Source organism: Camelus dromedarius, chromosome 5 (genome assembly GCF_036321535.1).
Source record: "Camelus dromedarius isolate mCamDro1 chromosome 5, mCamDro1.pat, whole genome shotgun sequence".
Taxonomy (NCBI): domain Eukaryota; kingdom Metazoa; phylum Chordata; class Mammalia; order Artiodactyla; family Camelidae; genus Camelus; species Camelus dromedarius.
The window spans coordinates 86,792,496-86,814,759 of NC_087440.1; the positions used below are offsets into that span (position 1 = coordinate 86,792,496).

At 38.1% G+C, this 22,264-nt stretch overlaps 1 protein-coding gene across 8 annotated transcripts in view; it reads left to right on the forward strand.

Moving 5' to 3' along the window:
- PAPOLA (poly(A) polymerase alpha) overlaps positions 1 to 12,341 on the forward strand; it is a 53,436-nt gene extending 41,095 nt beyond the window's left edge. For 4 of the 8 annotated variants that reach the window (XM_031454285.2, XM_031454279.2, XM_031454280.2 and 1 more), the window contains 5 exons: positions 1,891 to 1,991; positions 2,203 to 2,423; positions 6,125 to 6,187; positions 7,999 to 8,073; positions 10,155 to 12,341. In XM_031454285.2, the coding sequence (XP_031310145.1) occupies positions 1,891 to 1,991; positions 2,203 to 2,423; positions 6,125 to 6,187; positions 7,999 to 8,073; positions 10,155 to 10,250 (556 nt within the window). In that variant the 3' untranslated portion in view covers positions 10,251 to 12,341. Of the gene's footprint in view, positions 1 to 1,890; positions 1,992 to 2,202; positions 2,424 to 4,296; positions 5,175 to 6,124; positions 6,188 to 7,998; positions 8,074 to 10,154 lie in introns of those variants that run through there. The other 4 variants (XM_031454282.2, XM_031454283.2, XM_031454281.2 and 1 more) reach the window with 3 other exon arrangements.
- Positions 12,342 to 22,264: the final 9,923 nt, after the last annotated feature.

Consider the following 22,264-nt stretch of genomic DNA (forward strand, 5'->3'; position numbering starts at 1 on the left):
CTAAACATTTTTATTTTGAAGGAAAAATACAGTTCTGGTGGCAAAAATTAGAACACAAAAAGCGCTATTTATGTTTAACTTTTATAAGTCTATAGTGTATCATTGCAGTTTTTTTGTTTAATGGATACACAAAGGGAACTGTTTATTGTAGATTCTGGTGGTGCTGCTAATGTTTCAGATTGTGATGGTTATACTGATTGCTTCATTAATTAATGAGTTGATACTTAAACCTTGAACACTTTAATGAATACATGTTATATTTTACTTTTTGGAAAAAAACACTTAAAATTTGGATTGTTCAAGTATAACCAGTTGCACAGATGCAGGTGGAATGAATCTGTGGATTAGTATGAAATAGAAAATGCCAAAGGGCAGTAGATGATGGGTTTAGTTTTGGTCTCTCGGACTCTGAATGTGTGATGTGTTTTTAGCTCACAGTCATGCAAAACCTGAAGACTTTAGGCATCAGCATGGTCCCTGAATCTTGGAGTTTTAAAACAGTTCTCCATTTGTACAGCATTTACTTCCAGATTTTTGTTAATGGTTTCATCTTTCTTCATTCAAAAAGAATGAAGAATTAGAGATTTTAATAAGAATTCTGGAGCTTGTATAAAAGTACTTTGAATTTGTGCACATGTATATAAAAATAGGTGTGCATACCAAGTAATTTCAGAAGTTTAATATTAGCTTCTTGAAGTATTTACTGTTAAATAAATTCTGTAAATTAGCCTTCTGGATTTTTAAGTTTATGATTGTGTATCTGCTTAACAAATATTGAGTATTTATTTTATACTAGCCACTTAGCTATTTCAGGTTTCTCCTGCATCTGTAGTTGTTCTCTGACCAGTTCTTTTCTGTTTAATCATTAGATATTTGTGCCCTTTCGGGCTCTCTCCTTAGTCCTTTATCCCATCTTTGTATTCTTAGAGGTGTGGCATCACCCACTCTGTTGACCTCATTTACTTCCATGTAGCAGTGAGCTTGAAAGCTTTAATAAGCTGACTGCTTTGTGGTTGCTTGCGAATGCCATGTAAGCACCAAAAATCTAAGTTTTCTAGTTTTGTCCAACTTGTTATGGCATCATCATTCAACAGTTGAAGAGTATAAGCTATAGCTGAAAGAGAAAAACCACCGAGGACTCACTCTTTTCTTTTAGGAGATAATAAAAATGAGATTATTTAAATTCTAATGTATAGGATTTATTTGAGACAGAAAAGTTGCAGAGAGAGGAGATTTAGTAAAGGAGGGGCATTTTGAGTTTCCTGAAACGACAGGAGTGTGTGGGATCCAGAACATTGAAGGAGGGGAGTGGTTTTGAGACTTTCTGTTGTTTATGTGGGCCACTGGATGGGCTTTTAGGGCTTCGTGATCCATTAGATTTTGTATGCAGAAACTTATTTCTGTTTCTCAGACCATTTTCATGTTTTTAGCTTTTGATAGTATTTTCTTCTACATCAAATCATTTAAGTCCATTACCCCAAACCAGATGAGGACAGATTTTTAGCTGTTCTGTCTAGTGTGGTAGTCACTAGCCACATGTGGTGGTTTAAATTTAATTACTATTAAGTGAAATTAAACATTCTGTATCCCACCAGCATATTACAAGTGCAAAGTAGCTACATCTTAATGGCTACATACTGGGCAGTGTAGATATGGGGCATAGTTATAGAAGGTCCTGTTGGCTAGCACTGCTTTAGAATGTCTTTGTGCTTTGCTGATTGTATTGTGTCAAAGTCATTACTGATGTGTACATACATATGAGAAGTAAAATTGAAGAATCATTTACTTTAGAAAAATAATTTCTGTACATACTAAATTTTTTAATGCATTTTATACTTCTGTATTTACTTTTTTCACATTTCAGTTTTTTTCCTTTTTTTTCATTTTTAGCAGAAACAGTCCTGCTCCAGCTGTAACAGCAGCATCTGTGACCAACATACAGGCTACTGAAGTCTCTGCGCCACAAGTAAATTCCAGTGAAAGCTCAGGGGGTAAGGAGTTCGACAGGCTTGAGAATCCTTAATGTTACATTTGGTTTTAGCCTTCATTTTGAAAGATGGCTTTTTTAGTTAAGTAGTTTGAATTGTTTTTAACACCATTTTATTATTTGCCTGTAAGCTTACACATAAAATCAAAAAGCGTTACTTGTAACTTGATACTGATACGAGTTAACTGTCACGTATTTACATACTTACCACTTAGGTACAGCGAGTGAAAGCATTCCTCAAACTGCCACACAGCCAGCCATTTCACCACCACCAAAGCCTACGGTCTCCAGAGTTGTTTCTTCGACACGTCTGGTAAACCCAGCACCAAGACCTTCAGGAAACGCGGCAGCAAAGATCCCTAACCCTATAGTAGGAGTCAAGAGGACATCCTCACCTCATAAAGAAGAGAGTCCCAAGAAGACCAGAACAGAAGAGGTATCTATATATTAGCCTTGGGAAACCACCTTGCTTATTTTAAAATCCAGTGGAAGACCTTTGTGAGCCCTAATTGAGAAGCAGCAAGGAGGAAAGCTTTTAAGATAATTTTTAGGTAGTACTTCAGTGCCGTGGTTTCTCTTCACCCTTTTTCTACTCTTTTCAGTAACTACCTCTTTCATAAAGCTGTGTTTCTTGTTTAAACTTCTGTAGCATGTCTAGTCTGTAACACAGTTTCGCATGGACTTACATGTCATCTTAATTTATCACTCTCATAACTATATCTTCCATATGTATTGATACACATATCAGGAGCCCCTTTGATACACATATCGCTGTGGCTTCTGTGATCCAAGTAGAGTTTGCAGTTTCTGCACTGTACTTGATATTACAAGGTCAATGAATACAAGAGGTTTCTCAGGGAATTCTTACTGAATGACTGACCGTAAGTTGCAAAGTCAGATTAGTTTTGGTGCCTTGAATCATTATTTCCTCCAACCCTTCAGTAAATTTTCTCGCAATACTTCCACTTTTTATAGTGGCTCATTTACTTTGTCAAAGTCTCAAATAGTTTTAGGAAAACCATTAAAAGTGTACATTGGTTTTGATGTTTGTCTTAAGCCTTAAACACAGTTTTATTGGTCCCTGGAGTCACTCATGGTATTTCCTATTAATGAGACATTCACCATTGTCCCAGAGATGACAGCCCCAAAACACCAGTTTTGTTGTGATTTTTGGCTCCTGATTTGTTATTTGGAAACTTACTCATTGCACTATAGTTTCTTTAGAATCGGGGCAAAATTCTAAGTATCTTACATAGTGTTTTGATCTTTAATGGTGAAAGCTTGTCTCTGTAAGTGTTATTCCCTGGCTTACTCTGAATCCTTTTGTTTTAGATTTTTTGGGAAGCAGTCACCGTTAATTGAATATGAATAATTTGTTGATTTTTGTCACTGATGATGCTGTGAGAATGAAAAATGCGTACAGTATATCTTAGCACCATGTATTCTGAAAGCACATCTGTGTCTGTAATTACCTCTTTAAGGCAGTGATTTTCAACCTTGGTTATATAATAGAATTACTTTTTCAGGTTTTTGTGTTTTTGTTTTGTTTTGTTTTTTAATATAGCTTTTGGGGCCTCCTCCAGACACACTGAATCAGACTGTCCAGAAGTTAGGCCTAGGGATCTTTTATTAAAAGCCCCAGTGCTGCATAGTTGTGTTGTGCACAACCTAAGAATGTCGTTTTAGTGTAATTCCACTTTCTGTTGATTGATATTTGGAATTGTCAGCTTTTCAGAATTCACATTTCTTTTGCCTTAATAAGGTATATGTAACCATAACTCTAGATATCTATCATTCTGTTTCCTTAATGTTAATGGCTTAATTCCTTAATGAACCTCTGAGAGCTCCAAAATGTTTATCAGCACAATGCTTGTAATTTCGTTTGCACTTAACCTTGTTAGAAAACAGTCATGTTTCATGTCTAGTTTAGAGAGGCAATAGGAATATAGAATTTTTAACTCAGTACAGAAAATTTAAAATGTATGCAAACTTAGTAAAGAGAATCATTTCATACTCCCATGTACCCATCATATAGCTTCAGGTATAGTGAATTCAGCCAGTCCCTGTACCCTTAATTCTTTCAGCCCTTTCCACTTTCCCTATGCTTGGATTATTAAGATGCAAAACACAGATTTCAGTCATCATTTCATAAGTATTTTTTAAATTATATCTCTAAAAGATAATAATTACAAAGAAGAAAATATAAACAAAATAAACCCACCTAGAAAAATCAACAGTTCATTAATACCAGATATTTAGTCATTGCTCAAATGTCCCTGATTGTGTCATTGATTTTTTTTTTTTTTTAGATAACCTTTTATTTGTTCAAATCTGTAAGTATATAAGATCCTTCTGTAGCAGTTGATGGATGTTTCTTAAGTATCTTTTAAAATACAGGTTCATCACCGTCTCCTCCTTTTCATTATAATTTTTTGTTCTGTGTATTTTGTTACAGTTTGGATTTTGCTTATGGCAGCTCCAAGGAGTTGACTGACAAAAATAAAATTTTAAGACGTGGAAGGGATCTTAGGATTTTAGGTTATCTCCTAGACTAATTAATTTCCTCATCCTCAGAAGAGGAACTTGAGGTTTAATGGCTTTCTCATTTATAAAGCCAGGATTCAAACCCAGGCCTAGATCTCATGGTGCTTAAGTTGAAGGAGATTGTTACAAATATCCTGATTTTGTAGGACTCCTACTGCGTCTTTTACTTTCACTGAGTATTTGGTATTAGAAATGTTAGTAAATCAGAAAGAAAAACTGGTCGTACTACTAACATGTATGTAGATAGGACAGTTTTAGGTATTGCCAGGTAGTTTAGTTTTGCTTGATTTTTATCATATAATATAGCTTCTCAAATGCATATATATGGTAGAAATGTAAAATAAAAATAAAGTTTTCTCTATCACCTGGATTATATGGCTAAATGATGCTATATGTATATGTATATATGTGTGTGTATTTCTTTAAGACATGGAAAATTTCAAACATATGCACAAAATTGTAATGAACAAGTTATGTTTGAATCACTTAGCTTTAACAGTTAGCAACTCAAGGCCAGTCTTGTTTCATCTAGAAACCTACTCCCTTCCCATTGTTAAGAAGCAAGTCCCAGGCATGTCATTTCAACCATAAATACCTCAAAAGCACACCTACAGTGTATTATCACCATGTATATTTGTGTGATGGGTGATAAATATTATATACATATATATATATATATATTTACTGATATTAACAATAATTCCATAGTGTCACTTATCCAGTCAGTACTGAAATTTGCCCAGTGTGATTTAAGTTACTAGTTTTTAAGTTTGTATGTTTACAGAATACAAAGAAAGTCCTTATGGGAATTGGTTGACATTGGTTTAAACCTTTTCTACTTTATAAGTTAACCTGTGTTTTCTATGTCTTGTTTTAAAGCCACATGTAAAATTAAGTTTTAGTTCTGCTTAATAAATAGAACAGAGGAATTAGTGTCAGAATTGTTTTTCTTAAGAAAGTGATGTTTACTGCAGATCTCTGTAGGAATGGGAAAGTACAGCCATTTTTGGTTTCCCATTTCCCCTCTTTACCAAAAATGAGTTGTTTGTTTTGAATAGAATTATAATAAATTAAAAAAAAGTAAGACCCGAGGAGAGCATTTTTCAGATCTCCTATTCTTCAGGATGTTAATAAGACTTACAAGCCAGGAGGATTCTCTGGTTAAGTTTGGGAAAGTTAGAGATTCTTTCTGTAACTTCTCAGAACCTTTTATGTGCTAATGTGTGTGTGACTGTCCCAGAAAGGGAGTGATAGTGTTCCAAGTCCCTAAATTACTTGATCACGGAACTCTTGTTTTTAAACTCTTTCTTACAAAAAATATTTTATGAACTTAGTGGTTTTGGGAATATACGTGGTGATGATCAACAACAGTTTTCCTCATGTTCTTTTTAAAATTTTGGTGGAAACTGAAGCCAAGTTTGTTAACATGAAAACTTTTTTTTAAACAAGTGAACCAGTAATCTATTTTAAGGGCATACTTGGTCTTACAGGTTAATTATTTTATACTTTAACATTTTTTATAAATTAAAGCATTGATTGGCAAGTAATCTAAATTTTCATCTTCGAGAATAAAGCTTTTTTTTTTAAAAACAGGATGAAACAAGCGAAGATGCTAACTGTCTTGCTTTGAGTGGACATGATAAAACAGAAACAAAGGTATACTAATTTAGCCTTGGAATACGTACATGGTTAAGAGTACAGAAGATATGATAGAAGTGTCTTTAGAATATTGTGCTGTATACAGTTCTATAGGTTTTAGGTTGTTTTCAGTATTGTTTTTAAAGAAGTGTTTGTCCCCCTTTAATGTTAATTTAAAATGCTGAAATTGAATTCCTCAAGTGTATGAGGTCCTTCTAGATGTGGGCTTATCTGGTGGGCACTAAATGGAATAGAGTGATGAGTGAGATGTTCTGTATATAAGTAGAGAAGATAAGGGGTAGAAGTGATTAATTACATTATCAAAGTAATTGAGGAGGATGGGGGTGGTGAGAGGCAAGAGGAGTAAGATGTTATTTCTGACTGCAGAAATAATGAAAGGCTTCATAAAAAGAAGACATAGTATTTGAGGCAGTCCTTACAGAGTACATAGGATTTTTGGTAGTAAAAGATGAACAGGTCATCTCACTGTTGGGGTGAGCATGTGGTCTGTTTAGAGAACCAGTTTTTTGGCAGACAGTTCTGGCTGGAACCTGGGGTGCAAGGGGCTTGAAACAAGGTAAATGAGATGGGAAAGACTGGTTTAGCCAAAGTACTAGACTATGAACATCATTTTTCCCCCAGAATTGAAATGTACCAAAGGCTTATAACTTTTTTCTCCTTATTGTAGGAAAAAAATGGAAATCTTTCTCCTTCCCCCAAATTATCTAGACTTCCATGATTGATATTTTAGCAAGTATTCCTTTGGTGTCTTACAGATTTTGTGTGTGCATACATACCAGTGCCTTTTGCTTTCAAATCTTTATTCACTCTGTAAACCAAGAAATTATTAATAGCTACAAAGAATGCTACCTTAAAACTGTTACCATATTTTTTTCAACCAGTTCCCTATTGTTAGCAATTGTTTCTGTTAAAAAAGGAACTCGCCCTTGCCTACTGTAGTATTGACTACAGCTAAATACCTGCCATCCACTTATGTTTATTGTCTTAGGATAAATGAATGAAAGAGGAATTATTGAGACAAAGAGATGCTTCTAAAACTTGATATGTATTATTGCTAGGTCATGCTTCAGAGAGACTGCACTTCTTACCCCTTAGACACTGTTCACTGTTTTCAGTTTCATAGGAGAAATTTCGTATTTCATTGTTATATTATTGTATATGTTGTTTTATAGAAATGCAAATGTTTGTGTATTTCTTTTCACTTTGATATGTATTTTTGTGTGTGCACTGCTTTAAAAAAGTTCAGAGCAGTGGAATGACATGGTGCGTCTTGTATTTTCTGGGTTTTGAGGAGAGAAAGAGAAACCAAAAGGAAGGAAGAACGTTTTAGAGACATTTTCTACGTTTAATTAAAGGCATAGGAGCAGTTTTTGTGCTTCTGGGTAATTTTATTTAATAATATTGAGTAGGTTTTATTTGTTCTACATGGCTAAGAGCTTGGGTTTATATTCTGTTAATTATTGTCTGGGCAACATTTCATAATATGCATGTGCATGTCTTTAATTATTGTTTACTTAAAATGTCCAAGTTAGTTGGTTGGAAAGTCGAGATATTTTATGACCATGCCTTATAATATTTAAGTAGGCAAACAGAAATTTATATGTATCTGAGATGGTGAAATAACCTACAACAAGGGTTTTTTTGTGGATAATTAATCCTTTGATGGTAGATGATTTTGTAATGTAGTCACATCTTTCTCTTGATCCCTCCTGTCTTCCAATTTGTCTTTTTTATTAGTCACCGAACCCAGTTATGTTCCTTTATCCTTTTTTAAGCCTCTTTCCTCCCCCATCCTCTTTGTCTCACAGGAACAACTTGATACAGAGACAAGTACAACTCAATCAGAAACCATTCAGACAGCGGCTTCTCTGTTGGCCTCTCAGGTACTAAGTGCAAAAAGCAAGGCGAGTTTTATAAATGTTGTTAAGATTAGTGTTATGATTAATGAATTAAAGTGAGCATATACTGAAATTTATTAAAATTATCTTTGTGAAAGTAATTGTTAGTGTACAGATGTATTTTTTGTACTTAAAGGTAGAGTACTGGATATGGTGGAACTGTTCTTTTGTGCTTTGGAGATGCGAACTCATTCCCTTATATCTTTTTTGATATTGCAGATCATTTAAATCCTCACTGCATAATATGCAGTGTTCACTTAGTGGTTTTATTTATAGGTCAGAGACTGAAAAATTAGAACCGAAAACCATTCTTCTTGAGGTGGTTTTTTTTGTTTGTTTTTTTTTTTTTGGTGAGATTTATCCTTTTATTTTTAAAATATGTTTCTGCCTCACTTTTCACTCCTGATTGTCAGTTATTAATTTAGTGTAATCCATAGCTCTTTAAAGTTATTTTTTCATTGTCCTGGAAAGTCTACTTGTGACAGTCTGTCGCATACACTAGGCATCTGGACTCTATTCATTGATTTGTGAACCTTCATTTTGTCTGTGAAATAATTGTTTTCTTCTTGAATCCTTTCAAGTTAAATATACTCCAAAGTCTAGGTCAAACTCTGACACAAAGGAAGTATTTTCTTTAAGTAGACATTAAACTGATTAACCCCTACAAGATAACTGAGATAACAGCTGTTACAAGGCAACTGGTACAGTGATATTTTGCTGCTTTGTGTTTCAGTTATTTGAATGTGATAATTTTACAGTGTGTTTTTGCTGGCTGTTAACCTTCATAGTCCCTTATGATATAAATATGATTACTTTCTGAGGTGTCTTTGTTTTCATAACCTTTATCTAATAAAAGTTTTATGGAGAGGAGTAACTACAACAACATTAGGAAGTGTTGTGCTTAATACTGATACATGAACAAACTTGTTTATCAGAATTAAACTGTCCTGTGATTGTGATTACACGACATGTCTTTTGGTTTGCCGCATCAATCTCGGGAACTATTTTCATAGTCTTGTTCAGTTCATTCCTATAGTGATTAGTACCCATGGGTGTTTGCCTTTTAGATATTTTTGTAAGGAATTAGAACTTTCTAATGGAAAGATCCCTAGAGCCACTGAGAGAAAAATCACCCAATTATGTAAAAAGAATGATTATGTTGATTTTTTAAGAACACATTCCTTATTTGGTGGTTTATAAGGGGCATATTTATTTCTGGGGAGTTGATTATAATATTGTGTCTATGTAACAAATTGTTACTGTTTTGAGATAAACTTGAAATATTTACAGATGAAATGATAGATCTCTGGGATTTGCTTCAGAATAATCTGAGTAAAGGTGGGAGGACGGTAGATTGGCTTTGATTCAGCAGTTGTTGAAGCTGGGTAATGAGTACATGGGGATTCATTACATAATGCTCTTCATACTTTTGTATATGTTTGGAATTTTCCGTAATAAAACACTTAAAAATTTCATCTCTATGTTTTTGAATGTTAAAGAAGTCTTTGTAATTTAATCATTTTTACATTATAAAACCTCCCTAAACTTTGAATAATCAAATTACTGCTCAGTTGTGTCTATTTAATTTTTAATTTACAGGGTCAGAAAATAATTGTTTACCATTAACTGTTACTGCTGCTCCTGTATATAAGGTGGACTTTACGTATTCTCCCACAAGGGGGTGCTCTAGTGCCAGTTAATATTACAGCTGTTAGTGTTACTACAAGTAAATATAGCTTAACGTGAACTTAGTCATTAATCAGTATATGATAGGTGATTGAGGGGTTTGTTTACTAAAGCTATATTTGAAATGACTTAGTTTTTGTATGTCGCTAAAATATTCCTACTTATTTGAAAATTTCTACAAGTATTAGAACAATTTCATAGTAATAGTCATGTTTATTTGCACTCCATTTTTGACAACACTTTTAGTCTTTTTTCATTAAACTTTTAACACGTATGATAAGGTGCTGTCTATTTCTTAGGAAGTAAAGCAGTGGAAAGTAAATCTCATTGTTAAGTTACAGTACTTTGAACAATGTTGTGTTTTTTGCTTTTGTTCTCAGAAAACATCCAGTACAGACCTTTCTGATATCCCTGCTCTCCCTGCAAATCCTATTCCTGTTATCAAGAATTCAATAAAACTGAGATTGAATCGGTAAAAACAACCTCAGGGGTCCATAAACAATATCTGCCAACTCAACCTGTTGTCTTCAAATGCTAAAAACGGAGAATGGAGGGTACAAGACTAGACATGACTGAAAACGGATTTAGGTTTTTTCTGTGACCTCCCTTACTGGGCTAATCAGCACTTGATCGGAAGTCCAGGTTAGTATGTGAAGCCAAGAGTACTATTATTATTGTGTTAGCAACAGTTGCATTACCTATTTCAAAAAATTACTGCCTTTAAAAAAAAAACAAAAAACAAAACCTCAAGCTATATTTGTATCCATAATTGACATCTGGACTGGGTTTATGTTTGATGCATTGTTTGGAAAATTTGCAATACAAACTGGCATAAGAATTCCTTATTCTGATGATGCACTTTTATGTATTTTTTTTATTAGAAAGTAGAACTAATTTTAGATTTTCAGCTTGATGGATTTTCTTTTTTTCCTGAAGAATTTCCTTTACCATTAGTCTTCAAATTGGATGCCGTTGTGCGGCGGTGTGCTGTTACACTTCCGAGAAAGGATGAGAGTATACCTAGCTCATAGCTCAGTCCCTGTGAGGTAGCTGTAACCCTTAAAAATGAAATGTCAACTCTAGGGTATATATTTGACATTGAAAGAATAATTAGGAATACTTTGTTTTGATGGGGTCATGATTAAGAAATGATATATTGGTTTTATTTATAGAATTGTTTAGAGTGCATACAAATCAGCGATCAGCCAGCGAATATTTTTCTTTGAGCTTATTAAAGCTCCATATTCTTTTGCCTTCAATCTGTTGTCTTTGAAATAAACAAAGCTTTTTGCTCCCTCCCCCTTATTTTTCTTTTCCCCTTTTTGCTTGTATGCATAAGGTAGGACTTACTTCACAAGAAACAAAATGCCAGTATTTTCGTAAGCCATGGTGTGAAACCAGTGACCCTGTGGCCACATGGCACAGAACACTAAATTTTGGTCCCATGGCTGAAACTGTAGGGTGACTAAAATAATGCCTGTGAAACATGATATCTATCTTGGATGGCCATTTGATCTCTAAATATGAGGAATTTTGTACACTCCACAGAACTCCTGTCTATAGTAAAGTTGATTTTCAATTTTAAACATGTGGGTGAAAAGGCATTTTCTCCAAGAATTTTAAACTAATTTTTATTTTTAAATGATTGACCAAAATTTGTCAGTAAATTTTACATGTAGTAACATTTTAAAATCATTTCTAGCAAGCACTTGACATCTAGTTAGCTCTCTACTCCTTTTTTGTTTTGTTTTATCTGTCAATAGACTAAGAACTCCTTTCTTTAAAGAAAATAATTCCTCATAATTAAGCAGCAGAGCATTCATCTTTACCAAATACGAGGGATGCCAGATGTTGATATACTTAGTTATTCTTTCTTAATCTGGACAAAGCAGACCTAACAGATTTTCCTGATGAGCATGTTTTATGAATCCTCCATTGTGCTCCCTTCTGTCACACGTGCATTTTTCATGTTAAACTGCAGTTACTTAAAGTCTTCTCCTATTCTTCTAAATTAATTTTCCAAAGTTGGAGTGTAGTCTTTTCCCCTTAGGCCATGCATTAATTGAAGCTTTCTTTTCACCATACTTTAGAATGTCTAGTTCACACTGTTTCTGCTTCCCACACCTTTGCTCCGCACAGTCACCTTGCCCTCCTCCCGCCACCTAAGAAGAAAAGATGGTCAGACTAACAGGTGAAGTGTACAAGGTGTCTGTGTGTTTTGTGTAGCTTCAGAGTTAGATTGAAATTGCCAGGCACAGATTTAGTCTTGTCATTTTGTTTACACATCGGGGAAAAAGAATTCAGTTTATTAAACGTTTCATGTAACTGCACCCAAGTTTTGCCAAGCTGGAAACTTGGACCTTTTCTGTGTAGTGACTTTTTAATTCTAGTTTTCATAACCTGGAGGTCAGACTGTTGCTTTCGCATGATGTACGTAGTGTCTCATGACTGGAGTTTGCTTTGTTTTATAGTATCTGTACTCCTTGTATTTTTCAAGAGCTATTTTGTAAACAGATGATGTATTTCTCCATTGAAAACACAATAAAAAAAAAAACAGCACAATCCCACAGTTGGCTGGTTTCTTTGACTGACTATTTATTGTTTTTCAGTGATAATATATCTACTTGTAAGTTGTAGTAAGCTCTAAGTGAAGATTTGCAAAAGGATTTATTTTGTTTACATTTAGAAAAGATCTGTTTCTGGTGAATTTATGCCATTAGCAGCAATTGATATTTCACATAATCAGGTATTTGTTTTTTTTATATAATTTGATCACTAGGGAGTTAAATGTGAATATAGTACCCAATAATTAACTTTGCAGCTCTCCACCATCCACTGTATTCTGTGTATACAGACACTGTATCTTTTTTTTGCATTTATTCCAGGCGTGTAGAGTGTACCGCTCATGTGCTTCCTTTTCGAAGCTCAAGGTTTTTAAAGCAGTTGTTGCTTTACCTCTGATGTCAGCAGGTGGCACTGTTGATTTTCAGTGAATTTAGGATCCTGTGTTTCTCATTCTACTAAACTCATATATGAGATTATGCTTAAACCCTCAAATGGTCAACATGGCCCTCTTAACTCGGGTTAGGAATGACTTGCTTTGTATGTGATGGCCAACTTTTGAGTATGGTCATCTTAAATGCTTTGAGTGGTAGGGGGGCCTCCTTATAGAAAAGCCAATATTTCAAGGAACATGCAGTTGTGTGTATGAAATTCCAAATACTAAAACCTTTATATAAAAATACATGACTGCAATGTGGAATGACTTTCTATTAAAATAAAATTTAACTTTTGGGACTATTCAGTACACGGGAAAATACTGTGAAAATTACCCTTGATTCCATTGTTAACACCTATGAATCGACCTTGCCGTACTTCCTCTACCTTGATGCTTAAAACAGGGGACTGAGTAGCACGACTTCCTGTCACCCATATGGCCTTTCAGCATCTCATGCCTCTTGCTGAATGAGTAAAATGATAATTAAAAGTGTGCGTTTTGTGGCTCTGAGTATATTCTGGAATAAAGTTTGTATTTTTCTAATTAACACCTATGCATTTTTCTCCATACAGAAAAATGTTTTAGAGCTCTGCGTAGTATTAATTCTGCCTGCACTCAAGGTGGCAATAAATGATCAGCAGCTCCAAGTAGTAATTGATATACAAAAGGATAAATCATTAATACACACAAACTTGTAGACCAAGCTCTGGAAATATTAACTGTTAGTGCACCTCAGTGTATTTAAACAAAAAGAAATTGTTTACATAAAAAGGCGTTAAACAATCCTTTGGATATACTTTTGCCTATTTTAATTCTAATAAAAGAATAGTACAAGGAAAATTAGTTGCCTTTTAGCCTGAATTGTATGTTTTGTTTGTTTTACTTTTTTTTTTTTTTTTTTAGTTCTCCACTTTATTCCTTTTCGGTTAGCTTTTCTTCAAACCAAAATCACGAACGGATGCTGTCTCAACCCAGACCTGAACTTGGTACATGAAGTACTAAGCATGTTCTGTAGTATACATGACCTTCAGTCATGTAGAGACAAGTGGTCATTTAATTCTGTGTAATATGTTTCTCATTTGTAGAATCAATTTATTCTCCTTTTTTTGTACTTACCAGTTTAAGAATTCTTGTGACATTTTACTGGCACCAAGAAAGATGGCATCAATATTTCTGAGCCATGTATTTCAGAAGTGGCTGTATGTACGTCATTCTAGAAGTGATTTCATATACTTGAGAAGTCTTTTCAACTTCTGCTTTTCTTCCTCGGAGACATGCTTTTGTCGTAATGTTCTGGGAACATCATCGCAGCTGATCAAACCATACACGTATTTGTTGAAAGGGATGGAATTTTAAGTACACTTTCATTTTCCTCATCCCCTCCCAATTCACAGGCCTTTCCTATGAAGGGTAGTATTAAAGCTGTGCTTAAGCTCACATTTCAGGAAGCTCACATTTGTGTGGAAGGTTGTGATTGTAGTTGTACTTTTTTCTCCAGTCACCTTTCTCACCTTTTCAGATAGCTAAAGATCATACCTACAGAGGGGCACAGTATTGTTTATAGAGTTTGTAGAGTTTAACCACCAACTATTTAAAATGTTAACATTGAAAATATTACTACTTTAATAATAATGTAAAAAAGTGCAGTCACTTTTTTTTTTTTTTTCCTGTTTTGGGTATCTTTAAATTCTACTAGTAGGTGAAGTGAGGAATAGAGCAGTCTGTGTGTGGGTGCTCCAATCAAAGCTTTGTATTTTTTGCTGTGATATTTCTAAGGTGCAGGATGATGCTTTTAGTAAAAAATAATTTCCTCCTTGTCACCCAGCTTAGAGTTTTTGTTTACATGTGATGTTCTTGTTTTTTAGTGGAGAGAATGGATTTATGCTAAACCCTCCACAGTCCATCTTGGTGGGTCCCAGAATTGACCAAGGAGAGCCTAAGGGTGTCTTGGTTTTGTTTCACATTGGAATAAGCAGTGACGTCTAGAAACTCCGGAGCTGAGTCTCCCTGGGCTTCAACTTGACACTCTTTGGTCTTAGCAGCAGGGTTCCTCTTCCACCTGAGCACAGACATCACCGCCCTAAGACAGTTTACCTGAGTCACACTACAACACAGTGCATTATGTAGAACAGTGTACATTCAGTTAGTATCAGAGTCTTAAAGACATAAAAAACTTGTTTTACGTATAGATACAGAGTATTTTTCAAACAACTGCATCAATAGATTGAAATATGAAATAGATTAAAGGGAAACCCACTAAAGATAAATCCTGACCTGTGGTGGGTTTAAGTCTTGTGCTGAGTGTAATGTAACAGACATTTATAATGATAAAGTATCACCTAGTCTTTTAAGAACATGCATCTCTATGTTTGGAACTATCCAGACAGTGTACTCAGTTTTCACTTAATTTGGATGTTTTAAATTTCCTATTGTGTGATTATGGCCCAATTTTTAAAAAATATATGTCTCTTACAAATAATTTGTAAGTCTTTAGAAGTATTTTGTTTAATTTGTAAGGTGCCGTTTTTGATCCAGCAGATTTCAATCTGAAAAATATATTTTGAATAACACAGAATTTTTAATTTTACAGGTTTCTTTCAGCTCATTGCAGACATTTATGACAGTCTTCTGATCATGTTACATAATCCTTTAAAATATTTTCAGAGAGTATGATAAATTTTATGGAAATGCAGAAAAACAAAGTTATCTCCGGGGAGTGTAGTGATTTTGTGCCACTGCTGTGCCCTCTTCAGTCCCCATACACATATGTGAGTATTTGGGTTCTATTCAGATCTCAGGCATAAGAAAGTGGGTATGTCTTTTAATATAATAATGAAAAATATCCCAACTTTGTGCTTGTTCCTTGTGGATGCTGTCTTTCTCTTGGCACAACACCCTCCTTACAAACTTTCACACTGTGTGGTGCCTGGTGCTATGTGATTTCCAGAAATCTGGCATGAAACTTGGTCCTTGTTTGCGTTTTCTGACTGCAGTGGAGCTGTTAATAAAGAGATTGATGATAAAGTTGTCGGAAAGAGACAGTTGGGCAGAACTGCTCCCCATGAGTGACAGAGGGCAAGATCTGCCTTCACAGCCAAGAACGCCGCCCCCAGCAGAGAGCCGACCGTGCCTGGACACTGTGCCAAGGCTGTCAGAGGGAGCTTTAGTGCACTATTAAGCTACTACATCTCTTTAATTTAGAGTTAGTTTCACATTACCATATTTATCTAAGTTCATGGAATGCTCAGGACAAATACATTTGCAAATATGACAATCCCTTCCCAACTGTAAAATAATTATCTTTGCAAGTTCTTAAAAGCACTCATAATACATTCTAATTTGGCTTAGTAACATTAAATTTTACTTAGAAAACATTACCGTTTTTATAGAAAACCGAAGTTGAGCAGTCTCCTCAAAGTCTTCAGGGAGTCATGTCTCACACCTCAAGAATAAGCTGTGGCTGCAAGAAGTACCCTTTTTGGTGGGCGTTGGGGGTAGGTAGGTAGATTTGTTTAATGGAGGTACTGGGGATTGAACGCAGGGCCTCGTGCATGCTAACTGTTGGCTACAGGGTGTTAGATGTCTTAGTCATGTTGATTATAATTGTGTGTACTTTTTACCTATCGCTACTAATAAGCTTAGGTGACTGGCATTCAGTTCGGCTGTTCTGTTTTGTGTCGTTTCCTTGACAGACCCCTAGAGCTCGGGGCACTCTCTGATGGTGATTTTAAAGGCAGAGATTCTGCCTAGAGTTTTTTAAACTGTCTGAGGTTACATGTTTTCTACTTTAGTTTTCTTGAAGATGAGACTACTTTGATCAGATTTTTTTTTTAAGGGGACTGCTGTATTATTGTGGCCTTTGTCTTATTAAGTGATTGACAGTGAAAATCTTTGAAAGCTGATTTTACAAGTACGGTTTTTGCCTCTGTCAGAACTGTTGGATTGGAAGTATGTGTATGTATGTCACAAGGCCTTAAAAATTACCTTTAATATGTTCATAGAATCTCAAAGTTAAAAGGAACCCATGGAAGCATCTAGTTCACTGTGTCTGTGACAGCATCGTCCATTTGCATTGAGGGAGGAGTCTGTATTTCATCATTTCCATTGCTGGGCAGTGTTTAAATTTTTAGATTGGGCTCACAGTGACTTCCTTGATCTTCAGCAATCTTCTGCATTACCTTTAGAAGCAGATTGTGACCAATCTCCACTTCCTTTAACATGAGACCTCCAGAACAGATCTCTGCATGTTTGTCCTCTTGACTTGGCTGTGATTTGGGAGGAAATAACATGATATGTTTGCAGGACCCTGGTGTGGTGAGCCTTCTTTGAGTCACAGCATGTTTGAGGGCCTGCGCTCTAAGGCCAGGTTTGTTCTTCGAGGCCCCTGGACCTCCCAAGGAGTTCCACTGGCTCCAACCACAGACCTGTAAGCCGTAATCTCTACAGAAGAGACTGGGGCACTGCGGTGGCTGGAAGAACGGTGAGCTGCAAGGACTCCGGGTATTTTGCATCAGCTCTGTCTTGCCCTTGCAGTGCTTTTATGAAGAACCTTGGATCTGACTACTGCTAAACAAGCAGGCTGTAGGAAAACTTGAAATTTTTACTGTATTTCCAGAAGACTTTGAAATGGCTTAGACTTTTGAAATGGCTAAGAGTGAAATTTTTAAAAAAGGGTAGTGTACCTGAGGTAAAGGGGAAGCGTACAGTTAAGTTGAAGCTAGAAACTCAGAGGAAATAACTTAGTGCCCCCCTTTCCTTGCTTATTCCACACGTTTTCAGATTCTCCCCGGGTCAGCACTTTTTTAGTTGCTAGCTTCTTAGAATTCATATTCCTGTGAAAGTTAACTTTTTTGTTACGTTTTTATTAGCAATGGCTGGTTAGATGGTAAACCACAGACATTAGGAAAACTTCATTAATTCAGAATTATTTGTAGTTCTCATTTGTGATTTATGGTTTGATCACCATTTAAGATTATAACATTCAAATCAATGGAGCTTCCATGAATGAAGGTTTAGAAGTTAAAGCATCTAAGGGGCTCTGAACTGAGTGGTGTTTTATTTGAAACCTGCCATGTTGGTTTCCATGGGGAAGAGACAGGGGAGGGAGAATCCCACCTGCTGTGTCTAAGGCTGACAACACGCTGGAGCCAGTTGGGAGGTTGGGGCCCCATGGAGAATAAGACAGGAGGGAGACACAGGCATTTTGTTCAGCGAAAGGCTTGAGCTGCCACTTGTAGAAGTGGCGTTGTGGTAGGGTGCCCACTCCCTGGTCTAAGAATTGAATTTCATAGGATACTGGATCACTGTGTCAGGCTTGGCACGTTCGAGAAAGTCTTCAGCAAAGTTGCCTGTTAAGACATCCCTGTTGACTGCGATTTTTTTCGCATAGGTGAATTGAAACTAGCAAACAGCTTGTCTGCGTGGAGGTGGAAAGAATGCCTTTCAAGTCAGCTGCAGGCAGATTTCAGCGTTTACCCTGGAACACTCATTGACCTTAACGTCTTGACAATTTTTAGTTCTCAGTTGGGTTAGCCAAAATGGTTTATGGCAATTTGAGCTTTGGTCCAAGGTAGGAGTTAGGAAATCTAACATTGGAAGGAGGCTGAATATTTGACATTCTGTTAAAGTTTGTGTCAGGTCAACCCGATGGTGGATTTTATTTGTAAATGATTATATCAGCTAAATACTGTCACCAGTTAGTTTCTTGAAATTCTGTATCCATCTGCTTGGTATGAGTTCCCCAAACCTGCCTCACTGGAGGTTCCTAGGTAGTACTGGGAAGGAAAAAATGGGTAACTCTAATAAGTAATTTCTTCTGATTTATAAGCTGGATATTGCCGGACCTTGGCCTTTCTGTTGAATTGTACTCCAGGCTGCATCACGTCTTGAGCCTCATGCTTCTGAAGCCTCTGCCAGTGGGTGTAACGTTTGGTGCTAAGGTGAGGACCTGGTCCAGTGGCTAGAATAAAAAGCCCAGGCCTTCAGGAAGTACAAATCCTACCTTGTCCACCAGAGCCTGGTGCCCCTGGGCAGGTTGTTAAAGCTTTCCTTTCAGTTTCAGTAAAACATCATTCTGTCTCTTTATTTCTTATTGGAATTTAATGTGGATTAGCAAGTAAATAATATGTTTAGAGAATCACAGATTTTTAAGTGCTAAGTTAAACCTAATTTGAGTTTGTTAGAGGGCAGGCCCAAAGGCCAGCTGTAGACTGCAAAGGAATAGCTGGCAAACCAAATTCCCAAAGCTGCTTTCTTGATAGGAAATTTGGGCAGGACCAAAGTATGGAGAAAAAAGCCTGGAGTCAAGTAAAGCCCCTTTTCTCTTCTTCTTCTTGTCCTTTTTTTTTTTAAATTAATGCGGGATGGGGACAGATTGGCCTCTTCACCAGAACACTTTCTGTCTTAGCGCCGAGAGAAACGCAGTGCACAGCTTCTGGGGAGACGGCATGCCTGCCTGCTTCTAGCTGAGGGTTCAGACTCAGCGAATGGACTGGGAAGAATTTCTGACATCAGCTGAAGTGGCAGGTCTGACTGTCTCAGCGACCTGTGAAGTTAGTGCAGACGCAGTAAGGGCGCCGCCGCCTGCAGCTGGGGGCGGGGCACAGGCCTAGCTTGGGAAGCACCTTGCCCTCCTGTGCTCTCAGGACTCAGTCCTGAAATGGGACCTTGTGTTTTCCCACTCTGCAATGTTGCCTTTTCGTGTACGTTCTTGGATATTATTGGGAAAGGCCAGCGTTATTAGCTTTTTTTTTTTTTTTTTTTTTTTTTTTTGTATAGACTTCTAGTTTCACAACAGCTAAAATGCTTTTCTGCTGTTCGGATGCCCTGACGGCCTGCTAGAGATGAGGGGGCCAGAAGTCTGCAGACCACAGGGGAGATGGACCTTGACGAGACTAGAGGAATGTAGTCCTGGGGAGGGTCAGGCTTTGGCGAGTTTGGGTGAACTGACCCATTCACGCCCAATTCTCTTTAACAGTTGGCTTGTGTAAAATTAGGATTGAAAAAATTAATTTTGCATTTTAAGATGATTTCTTACAAATTTTTTTAGCCAGTTAAGCCAGAGAGTACCTAGAAGTGCTAACAGGTTTTACACCGCTCAAGAGTAGAGCAAACAGATCAACAGTGGTACCTCTGAGGGTGCTCAGAGGCGCTGTAACTACCGTGCCATGTCTGAAGGGGCTCACGGGGTAAATTTGTATTAAAAACACAAAATTACGGCCGAAGTGCCCTGAGAGGAATTAGATAAAAACAATACTTAAGTAAAGAGGTAAAAGTAGAAATTAGTATCTAATATCTAAAAATGAATTGTTTGTAGGGAGGGTTTTGTCCATTATTTTGTATATAAAAGGCCGTGACCGTGGTAAACGTTCTTTACGATGTGGGTTGTGGGTGAATATGTCTTGGCAAATTCATTGTTAGGTGAACTGACTTTAGGCACATTTGATGTTGTCTAGAATTTGTCATTGTTGGTCTTTTCTGATTATAATAAGAATAGATACTCACTGTAACACTTGAAAAATACAAAACCACCTGTAACCCTGCCTCTTAGAGTTAGTTTTTAAGATCGCTTCATGTGTTTTCTTTGTCTTTCATGCACTTTTTTTTTTTTTACACAATTGAGAATCCTACTGGGTAAGTAGTTTTATATCACAAGCATTTTCCCTACAAATTGTCATGGCTGTTGAACAGGTGTAGTGAAGAACCCAAGAATATCCTGTGGGTCCTAATGAGCCACACTTTGGAGCGTGGCCTTGGAGAAACGTGGTGGTGTCTGGACCCAGGAGGGTCAGTGGAGGGGGGAACAGGCTGTGTGATGGGGAAGGACTCTGAAATTCTGCAGGAGAGGACTGAATTGTGGCTCACTGTGATGGTTGGCTTAATGCTGAAATGAGTACAAAGATGGGCAGAACAAGTAAGTTCAGAGGGTCTTAATTTAGCCAAATCCCTCCCCCAGTCCCACCCCCTTATTTTCGCGGTGTAGTAATATATTTCTAATGGACACAGTTCTGCCCCCCTGAGTGTTCATTCAACCAAGACCAGCCTGCACCCTACTCCTTGCTGCAGCCGCTTGGCTGCAACCCCGAGGGGTGTAACACTTCTCTCGTGGCTGCTGTGGGTCCCAGGTCCCTGAAACAAGTTCACTGGGCTTGTGAGGCAAGTGACACATCACAGAAGCCAGCAGAGGCTGTGAGTAGTGTGCCCTTTCTCATCCGACACGTGGGGTCCATGTCATGACCTCTTAAGGTAGGACCCACGTCTCTGCAGGGTCCTCCCCCAGGAAGCCTTTTAGTCCTTGGCATCCATCACTGTGGGAGCTCGGCTTTGCTAAGCTGAGTATTTGTGAGTCTTTATTAAGGCTTGAAACAGCTCTTCGCATAGTGATGCGTAAAGGCAGCCCTCACCCCCAGCCACTCCCCACGGCCCCCTTGCTGCCCAGGCTCTGCGGCTCCTTCACTCTTCCAGTCGTGCAGCCACTGGCCTCGGGCCCCCAGCACCCGCCCCCAGCAGGCAGAGAGGTTGAGCGAGACTGGGCTGCTGTCGGTGCCCCAGTGGTGGAGGGGAGAGGGAGGCATTTGCTCCCACCGCTGGTGGGAGACGCTGCAGTTTGACCAAAGGGCACCCCAGTCCCCAGGCATCTTGTAACCTGAGTGGGAGACACTGGAGAAAAGAGTCAAGCAGGATTTGGGGCACTCCCGTCCTGACGAGGCCCATCTGTCTGTCTGCTGGTACTAATCACACCCTTCCCTGAAGGCTGGAGGGGAGGGTGCGCTGGGAACAATAAACCTCTCAGCTGGGAGGGGAGATCCAAGGGGGGTGCCGAGGAGGAGGCGGGGAGAGGAGAAAGGAGGACAAATCTTTGGGAACCTTTGCTGGAAAGAGGCCAGGGGAGTGCGGCCCCGGGCAAGACATACACCTCCCGGCCCCTGCTCCCCCACTCCCTGAACAACCTCACCGAGAACCTTGGTTCCAAAACGCAAGCTGCTCCGCAGCCCAGCTTGAGGCCCCAGCCCTGCTTGAGGCCTGACTGGGACCTGGGGGGCCTGGGTGTGTGAGCGGCTCCCCAGGCCGTGATGCTTTTCCAGGGCAGCCCAGCCTGGTACAGCCAGTCACACAGGGCGCAGCTGCCCTCTGGCTCCACGTGCTGCCCTGCTGTTTGCTCATGCTGGTTACCTGTGCTTCTGGCTCCTACTCGAGAGGGAACGGATGTCTCTTCCCTGGAGACCTTGGAGCGGCATCTCCTCCTGGAGGGAGGCCGTGAGCCTGCTGACTTGTGCAGCAGGCCGGTGCATCACTCCACCAGCACTTCTGAGCCCCAGGTGCCCGGCGTGAGTCCCAGGTGTTGTCAGAGGAGGATGGTCGAGTGTGCCCCTCTCCCATTGGCCAACGCGTGCTCTTCCTTAAGCTCAGAAACTCTTGCCCCAGCTCCTCACTATCCATCCTTTTGGGACTTGGCTGGCTTTTACTCCTGCAGGTTGTGGCCCAGGTACCATC